Genomic DNA, 10,032 nt, shown 5'->3' with positions numbered 1-10,032 from the left:
AACCTTGAACCTTGAACCAAAAAGGGTTCAACGGTTCAAGTTCAATACAAATTACAACAAAGCACTCACCTTATCATAGAACAAAGTCATTAAGAGAAGCCCTTTTGAGCGCATTTTTAACTTTGAACCTTGAACTTTTACAAAGGTTCAAGGACTTGAGTTCAAAGACAAAAAATATATGACCGAAAGGAAAAGAGAAACGAAAAGGTGACCTTTGCGATTGAAATTTTAATGAAAACTGGGGAGGACTAACATTGGCTCTGACTGGGGACTAGGATGGTAAGGGACCAAAACATGAACTTTAGGATCTCTGGTTTCGCAAACAAACATTATCGAAAAGGACCAAAACAAACACAAAAATGGAACTGGAACAACAAACTAAACAAACCAAAACTTATGTACAAGGCTCACTGGGGACTCCCACTTATAATTGATATAGCTTCAGATCCTGCCCATTATAGGTCAGGGGAAGAATAGTACCATCTTGATATGCTAATTTGAAAGAGTTAAGGCCTTTTACTTCCTAAATTGCAAATAGCCCTTTCCATAATGATTCAAACTTCGCATGTGCTCCTTTTGGTTCCCTTCTTTTGTCCCAAAGCAAAACCTGATCACCCAGCATGAATTTCTATGGCCTGGCTCACCTACCAAATTTTTTTTTGATCCTCATTTGATATTCTATGATCCGATCAACTAGCTTGTCTCTTTCTTCATCAATCCTCATCAAATGCATAATCCTTTTCTCCAAGGAATTTTGAAAATACATATCCTCAATGACAGTCTGTAACTTTGAAGCTGCAAGTTTTAAGGGAAGTGACACTTTAGCCCCCATGTCATATACCAGTTGAAAAGGTGACATCCCTATGGCTCTTTTCAAAGATGTACGATCTGCCCAAAGAGCTTCATACAATCTTTTGTGCTAGTCTTTGAAATTTTCACTCACCAATTTCTTCATAATATTTATTAGATTTTTATTACTCAACTCCACCTGGTCGTTACCCTGAGGGTAATAATCTGAAGAGTAAGTGAGGGATATCCCATGATCATAACAAAATAATGAAATCTCAGCAGAAGAGAAGTTAGCTGCATTATCAGCCATAATTTTTTGAGGAACTCCAAATCGAACCAGAATATTTTCTTTAAGAAAACTACAAACAATCTCAGAAGTCATCTTTCGCACTTGAATGGCTTCAACCCATTTGGTGAAGTAATCTGTGGCTACCAATATATGTGTATGCCCTGCACTTGAGGTAAGTGACAAGGGACCTATAAAATCTAAACCTCGTTGTTTGAATGGTTCGTTCACAACTACCGGCCGAAGAGGTAATGCTGCAAGTTGTGGCTTTCCTGTGAATAATTTACACTTTTCACACTTGGCTACCCAAGTGTATGAATCCTTGAACATACCTGGCCAATAATAACAATTTCTCAAGATTTTGTACGTAGTTCATGTTGATGAAAAATGACCACCACGGGCTTCATCATGAAAGTTCTTTAACAATGACTCTTGAAGTGACTTATCCACACAGCGAAGGAAAGTTCCATCTAACCCCTTTTTGTACAACACATCATCAAAATTAACATATTTGGCAGCCTTTAGTCTCAAGTTCCATTTTTCTCTTGGAGAGAGATGTGCTAGACAGTCCCCATAGGTTAAGTAATATGCAACATCTGCAAACCAGGAATCTTGAAGCCCAACAAATAGGACTAAGGGCAGCTCCTCAGTCATTTCATTCTTACTTTCTGCAGTCAACTTACACAGGCCTTGTCCCCTCACTAATTCTATTGGTTTAATGTTCAAATTAAACTCTTGTATTTTAGACACCCATGAGGCTCTATTATTCATTCTTATACCTTGTTGTGTTAGAATTCTCTTAACTGCAGAATGAGGCACATAAACAACTACGTGAGAATGAAGGATATAGTACCTAAATTGTTTTACAACTTTCATGACCACATACACTTGCTTTTCCATTAGGGAATATTTCAGCTCATGTTTCTTGAGGGGAACACTCATGAAGGATATTGGGACTTCTTCATTACCTTCATTCTTTTGTAACAAAATCCATGACATGGTATGCTCCGAGGCATAACAATAGATAATAAAATCTTTCTTAAAATATGGATTAACAAGAATAGGTGCCTGAGCAATGGCTTCCTTTATTGATTCAAATTCTTTATTTCCCTCTTCATTCCACTTGAATGCTTGCTTTTCACTCATCAAGTTTACAATTTACCTAGTGATTTCTGCAAAATCTAGAACAAATCTTCTTATAAAATTTACATATCCAAAGAAAGATCTGACTACATTTTTGTTTGATGGTAGACTTAGTTGTTGAATTGCCTTTACCTTCTCAGGGTCCACTCTTACTCCTTCTTTAGAGATGATATGACCAAGAAATTTACCTTCTGTCACCCCAAATACTGACTTCTTTGAGTTCAGTGACACTCCATGTTCGCGACACCTTTGCAACACTTGCCTCAAGTCTCTCAGGTGATTAGTTATCCTCTTAGAAAAAATCGTTAAATCATCAAGATATACAACAATTATCTTATCTTTTAGATGACCAAAAGATAAATCCATTTCCCTCTGAAAAGTTGCCCCTGCATTGATCAGACCAAATGGCATCCTATTATAAGCGAAAGTACCCCAGGAAGTGATGAAGGCAATTTTATGCTAGTCACTTTCTAAAACAATGATTTGATTATAACCGAAAAAGCCGTCAAGCATGGACATCATTGCTGAACCTGAAATTGTTTGCAAAATATGATCCATAGCAGGTAATGGGTAGTTATCTTTGAGACTGGCCTGATTCAAGTTCCTAAAGTCCACACAAATTCTTATTTCTCCCTTTTTCTTATGGACAGGGACAATATTGGCTATCCAAGTAGAATGGTGAATCTAGGGTATATAATCCTGGCTTTTAACATTTTGTCTACTTCCTGAAATATTGCTTCAGCTACCTTAGGATTAAAATTTCTAAGCTTTTGCCGAAAAAGACTCACTCCAAGCTTCAGATGAATGTGATGTTGAAATTTTCCTCCCTTGAAGTTCTTCAAGTCATCATAACACCAAGCAAAAAATCTTTGTATTCCAACTGGATAGAAATGAACCTTTCTATCTCTGCAGGTGTGCAACATTTTCCTAGATTTATATATTTGGGATCTTCCTCAGTGTGAATGTTAATTCTTTCATAACCTCCAACATCTTGGACTGCAGGAATCTATTCATCTTTTCTTTTCTTATAAGCATCATGGCAATCAAAGAGACGATCTAAATATACAAACCCTTTAGGAATCTTATTCCCTTTTAACTACATAACCCCATCACTCAGCTCTTTGGCCCGCTCTGGTGAAAACTCTTTACATTCCGCATTTGACCCTTCAAAGAATGTAGTAGTGAATGTTTCTATACATTGCATGAAATTGTTAATTTGTTTATCATTTTCAAAGACCTACCAAAACTTAGAATTATCAGGTACACTAGGTCGATATATCAACTCCACTCAGTAGGTATCATTGGTGAACTCAAGATGAGGAATTAATAAAGAAGTCGATACTGCAAAAGAATCTGCTTTGGATTTTTGTTCTCTGGGAATGGCTTCAATAGAAAATACATCAAAATCTTCAATTTCATCCCAGACTCTGTTTTGGTAATGCTTTGATCTCTCATTTTTCACATTGAACAATCCTCTGACTTGTTTCACAATCAACTCTGCATCTCCCTTGACTTGGAGAAGCTTTACTCCCATTTTTTTTGCTTCGGCTAATCCTAACAATAAAGCTTCATACTTAGCAGTATTGTTTGTGTTTTTGAATTCCAATTTAAAAGAAAAAGGAATGTGAACACCAGAGGGAGGAATAAGAACTACCCCTGTACCAGAACCTAATGCCACACAACTCCCATCAAACTCCATTAGCCATAAATTTTCTTCTGCCTCCGGTTGTGACACATTTTCTACAGCTTCATTATCGGATAAAATCATGTAATTTCCGAATTGACATTCATGATATAAAATTTGAACATTTGGATCGTTAGAGGGAAAAAAAGTGAACATAGATTTAGGTTCAAGCCGCAAAATGACTTGATGTTTTCCTATGGGAATAGTGGCTTGAGACCAATCCATCTTTATCTCACCCCCTAAGTCTCTACAGAATGTACGACTTAGTAAAATGCCATAGCTTGCAGGGATATCAAATATTAAAATAGTTAGCTTGATTCTTTTATTCGGGTGAGAAGCAAGGACTAATTGAGCATCTTTGATCTATCCTAATAGGGGTATTTGCTTGGAGTCCATTGAATAACATTTGCCAAAGGTTTTTGTTAAGGATAACCCCAACGCCTTGGCTACTGTAGATGGCATGATATTATCTGATCCACTTGAGTCTATAATACAATTGTTTAATTTATGACCATTTATGAATAGAGATATATAAAAAGGCTCGGGTTTTGACTCAAGGATAGATAAAGTATCATCAGTTTGAAGGGTTGTTATTTTAGGAATCACGTCATGAGTAACATGATGGTCTGACACATCACTTTGGGAAGACAATGTAGCATTTACTAACTGGTGTGCCCCATTAGCTTGTAATACATCATTTCCTTTTACAAACTTAACTACTCTATCCAATTCTTTGGGATTTGATTTAAGGTACTCAACTGGTGTAATTTGAATCTAGGAGGATTTACAAAACTGTACAATATCAAATGAACCCTCTATCTCTATAGATTTTATCAACTGAGGTTCTTAAGGCTTATGATCATTGTTATGAAATCTGGTAACAATATCCTTACCTTTATAATTCACACCAAAGGATGAAGACATGCCCTGAGGTTTTACATTTTGTTGATTCCTTGTCAGCACAGCACATGAAGGATCCTCTAAAGTAACCAAAATGTCACCTCCTCTTTTTGAATCTGACTCGTACTCTCGGAAGTGGATTTCAAAGTCGCCAAGTTGCCTAAAAGATTTTTCTTCACTCAATTCATTTGAGATCTATTTAGAACTAATCAGCTACGCATAACACACCATTTCATGACAAGAATTGCCATCATGATCATTCGTAAGATGAAAAACACAAATACTTCCCTTTGGTGGTGGGGCTTCAATTGCCAATCTTTTAAGAGTTATTACATCATTCATCAGTATCTGGGTTACAAGATCTGAAGAAGTAGAGGGTTGAGCATTAGGTACTTGTACTTCTCTCTTCCACTTTCATGCAGTGATCAAGTCATCCTCCAACTCAACGGCAAGTGTTTTAACATCACTCAGGATTGCAACTCTTTGTCTACGGATCAAGAAACCTATCTCTAAAGGCATGGAATTTATAAAAAAACATTTCAGATTGTCATCTGAGGGTTTTTGATTCACGGGAATTTTATGTACAATCGTATCAAATTTTGCTACAAAATCTCTCATAGATTCTGAAATCTCCTTTTTTAACTGGGCTAATTGAGCCAAAAGAGAGTGCTCGTCCTCTGCTACTTTGAACCTTGCTTCACACCTTGTTTTCAAGTCCTGCCAATTTGTTATTACACTATTTGGCAGGTGATAAAACCAATCCGCAACAATTCCAATTAGTGTTTGTACAAATAGCCCCACTGCAACATCTTCATGCTGGACAACTATTATACCACAGGCAACATTGAATGCATTCAAGTGTTCATCAACCGTGATCTTCCCCTCACCACTAAATTTTGGCAAGTGGTCTCTCACTCCTTTGGGTAAAGCATTCAAATTTAAACCCAAATTTAGTGGACCTATTGCGGCCCCCCAAGAATTTTTTGTTGCCATTGGAAGAATGATATTGAGAGGGGTTGGGTTGATTATGCTGGGTAAAGAAAAACCATGCAAGGTTAGGGCTTAACAAATTGAGGATATAGGGAGTGAAGGAGATGAAGAAGGAGGTCTACTTCTTGTTTGTCTCGTAGGTGAAAAGGATGACTAAAAATTTAGGTTCTGCAATTCTTGAAAAATAGAGTCAACTATCCCTTCCTGCCTTTGAGACCTAGTATATCTACTTGGCTCCAATCTGTCTACAATGCAAAATTTTGATGGCACCCAAAATGATTCTTAAAAATTGACAATCCAATTCTTGATATCCTATAACCAGGCAACCAGTCTTATGATTCGACTCCCCAGTAGAGTCGCCAGAAATCTGTTGGTTAACAGATTTGCCTTTTCTTCAATTTTTAGGTGTTTTTAAAATAAAGACTTCTGCACACCCATTATGAAAAAGCAAATGTACCAATGGTTGGGTTATCAAGCTTTGGTTTACCCTCTGCATAAGAGTGCAACTCCTCGTAAGATGCTCAAGAAATGTTTATGCAGATTACTCAAGAAACAAACACACTTTTAACCAGAAAGCAAGAAAGGCTTCCACATTCATTTGTCAACACAAACGAATGCTGCAAAATATCTATTTAAAAGTATAAAGCTCACAGACTCTATCTTTGTATGCATTCATTCAACATAAAATTTATTCCATCCATAATACTCATAGTAATGAAAATGTTGATCGATTCTCGCTCATGTCTCATAGGACAAGGGGGATCAGAGTCATTCAAACAACTATGAAGTAATATTTAAACAAAGAAAATCAACGAATCCACAAACTAAGATAAATCTAGTAATGAAGAAAATATATTCAGCGCATAAGCATATATCCCAACAAAGACTGCTAATCTTTCAAACACATAGATTTGAAGATTGAACCACAATATTATTTTCACTCAAAAACCAGAATTGTCTATATTGAAAATCCAAAGAAAAACTCAGTTTTTGTTTTCTTCAATCAAAATTTTTGGACCTTTTAAATGGCTTATCCAACCATATAAATAGCCTTCAAGATATGATAGTTTGTTACACATAAAACTAGAGTTAAATAATTAACTCTATCCCAAAGTTTAAAGAATTCTAGTTTCATAAAACTGAAAGCGATAACTAAACTAAAAACGCGACATGAGCCACGAGCTAAGAAAGCATGATCAAGCTCCAGCAGTTGATGTGGCTTCAGCCTGTCTATCCTGTGATCCAGGAGTACTTCGAATGTTCCACCATTTTAGGTGAGTTGTTGAGAAGCTTAAGATGATCTGGTAATGTGGGAGGCCTATGTGTAAAATCTGTTGCTTCCATACTTCTTTCTTTTTACCTACCTGCAGGAGTTTACTCTTGTGCATCTCCAAATGATTGAAACAGACAACCGACATAGATTCGACTCTTGCGACCTTTCAGAAGTCCTCAATTGTTAAGGACTTTGCTTCCTGAACCTGTTGTATTCGATCTTTGAAGGCCTGAATCATTTGTGAAGAATCCTCAAGCATTTTCTTATCTTCTCTTAAGAGCTGAAGATCTATGCATTTCATGTATTTTTGCATAGTGTGAGTCAACTCCTTCAATTCTTTTAAAAGCTTGAGGAATTCTTCATGTCCTTGTTGAATGATTGAGTTCCTCTAGTCAATGTTTTCTTTGCAAACAAAGAGTATGTTGTCATCTAGGCCATGCACCATCTTCTCGACGAGGAAGTTCATTACCCCATATCTCTATGTATCTCTCATTTGCCTTAACACAGCCAGCCATTTACTTTTCTCTTTCTCCCAGGCAACCATCTATTTTTCTAGCTCTTTCCCAATAGATTCCACATTCTCAAACACTTTGACCAAATCAGATATATAACTTGTCCCTTGTTGTGCAATTGATTCGAATCATTTGCTAAAAACATCTGTGATCATTCGGCTCCTTTGAACCTGATCAAGTAACTTCTGATTCAAAGGTGATTTTGGGTTGAATGATGAAGAAACTTGGGAGAGAGGCTGAGGATTTGGATTCTGGATTGCATTAATATATTGGGCCATCTGTATTATAATTTGTTTCATCTCGCTTTTATCTTTCTCATCCTTCTAGGTCCTTGTGAGAATCCTTTTAGTTGAAGATTCCAAGTGTTTAACATCAGCGGTCCGAGAAGTTGTCCCCAGATCGATCTTTTCAATGATAAAGTATTTCTTGGTAACATTGTCAATCTCTTTATCTATTGGAGGTCTAGCTACCTCCGCAACCCAGTGTCCCGTCTACTCATCCACATCAATCATGGTTTCTGTTTTGAGTCTTTTGGACTTTGAAGTCCTCCCCAGACATTTGCTAACCATATCCTCCATTGGGATTGAAATAGGGATGATGTTCCTCTTTTTGGTAAGTGAGGCACTCATCCACTTGGGAGTGGTGGATGTTTCCTTTGGCAATGGTGATTGTTGATTACTGGTGACAACAATCATAGTATTCCCAGAATCTTCAGGTTGACTGATTTCTTTTCCACTATCTGCCGCATCTAGGAGAGGTTGATCTTGCATTTGGGCATCCATTGTTTCTTGAGTTTCCTCCTTAGAATCTGTCCACTACCATTGAACTTGTCGGGGTTTTTTGATTACTTTTCCTGCTATGTGATCTGGTAACACAGGTGGAAGCTGAACCCACATAAGACTCTCCTAGACCTATATTTTTAGTCTTCTTTGTCCTTTGTTTCCTTTCACCTGCAATATCAACAACAACATTAGAAGAAGGAAGAGATGTTTGGGAAGCCGCATGAGTCTGACCAACTTTCTTATCCTTAAGTGTAGGAATAGGCTTTTGTTTGAAACAATGATCCTTCAACCATTTCTCTATTCTTCTGATTACATTAAAGGTTTTGGACTGAATGCTATCGTCCCCTTTTCTACTCCAATCAATTTTTGAGATAGGATGTCCCTGTATCTTCTCATCAAACTCGGGGTCAACTACTTCTTCATCTCCTTCTTCTTGCACCCCAGAAACATTCATAGATAGGCCCATTGTGACAATTTGTTGAATTGTGAACCTTGACCACAACCTTCTTCAGACTTCGAACTCATCAACACAGTTTTCCCAATAATCCTCCAATTGAGGTTCATGCCGAAAATCATTTTCCACTTCTAAATTTTCTCTAGCAAATGCTCGGCTATCAAATTTGTATCTGACAACATACGGTTGAAGCTTGAAATTTTTGAATTCAAGTTCAAGGTTCAATGCGTCAAAAACATATGCACAACTATAGTGGCCAAGTTCCATAGGAAATATCACCCCAGACTTCCCTCCACTCTTTTTGTCAATGTATGCCAGTTGACGACAAACCTCAATTATAACATAACTATCTAACACAAACCAGGGCAACCTGAAAGGTTCACCCAGGAAACTGCCAACTCGAATATAAGTGAATTGGAGAAATTGGATAAAATAACTACCATAAATGTCGATGAATTCCATGGCCTCCGTTGTCAATCTTTTATTTATGTTTCCCCGCAACTCATGAACCAATCTCCCTGCAAAAATGTCATTCCACCTCATAAAATTATCTACATATTTTTGTTCCTGTAGGTGAGGATAATATTCATACACCTTTATCCCATCAATCCAGGGTTCATGATGCAGCCCATTCCAATCCCGGGTACATGCAAGCATATAAAATAAATAAGATGACATAAAGAAGCCATTCATTCCTGCAAACCTGTTCAGACTTTCATGTAATCTTTCTGCAATTACCTTCCCCCAATCCAAGTAGGCGCTCCCATTCAACATGACTTGGATATAGAAGTACATCCAGTCTTCCCAATAGAAGGAATGGGCATTCCCTTTTAACCTATTCAAAAGAATGACAATGTCCCGCACCTCTGCTATGAAGTGTTCTCTGGTAAGCGGCCTTGACAATCTAGACCCCCCTTTTTGAATCTTCAGTAGCCAATTTCTTGCAATCACACTTTTATAAGTGCTCTTCTTCTCGGAGAAGAATGAATACGACATGCTAATAATCCAGTCCTCATATGGCTCTTTATGAGGTATACCCATGGTTGCCATTATAGTTTCTCTATCAATTTTTAATAGCACTTTGCCATTGACATTCCTGATGCATCTGTGCTCTGCATCATACCTATTCATACATTCTAGTACCAACTTGGGGCATGGTTCAACAATGGGGAATGTGGTAGCCTTAACCAAGCCACTCTTCACTATTCTTTCCATCATT

General features: G+C 37.3%; 1 protein-coding gene across 1 annotated transcript; it reads right to left on the bottom strand.

The window, feature by feature from the left end:
* Window positions 1-919: 919 nt before the first annotated feature.
* Window positions 920-2,221, bottom strand: LOC131876542 (uncharacterized). Its single transcript, XM_059221967.1, has 2 exons — window positions 1,528-2,221; window positions 920-1,407 (listed from the first exon to the last, which is right to left on the bottom strand). The coding sequence occupies exons 1-2, from the start codon at window positions 2,219-2,221 to the stop codon at window positions 920-922; spliced, it is 1,182 nt and encodes a 393-aa protein (XP_059077950.1).
* Between the last annotated feature and the right edge of the window lie 7,811 nt (window positions 2,222-10,032).

This window comes from Cryptomeria japonica, chromosome 6, assembly GCF_030272615.1.
Source record: "Cryptomeria japonica chromosome 6, Sugi_1.0, whole genome shotgun sequence".
Lineage (NCBI taxonomy): Eukaryota > Viridiplantae > Streptophyta > Pinopsida > Cupressales > Cupressaceae > Cryptomeria > Cryptomeria japonica.
Note: the sequence above shows the minus strand (reverse complement) of the source record. Positions and strands in the feature narration are given on the sequence as shown.

Excerpts from the sequence above, each read along its gene's own strand:
- LOC131876542 (XM_059221967.1), bottom strand. The coding sequence starts at position 2,221 with ATGAGTGAAAAGCAAGCATTCAAGTGGAATGAAGAGGGAAATAAAGAA. Across the intron at positions 1,408-1,527 it reads AGATGGAACTTTCCTTCGCT|GTATGTTCAAGGATTCATAC; the intron begins GTGTGGATAAGT and ends ATTATTGGCCAG.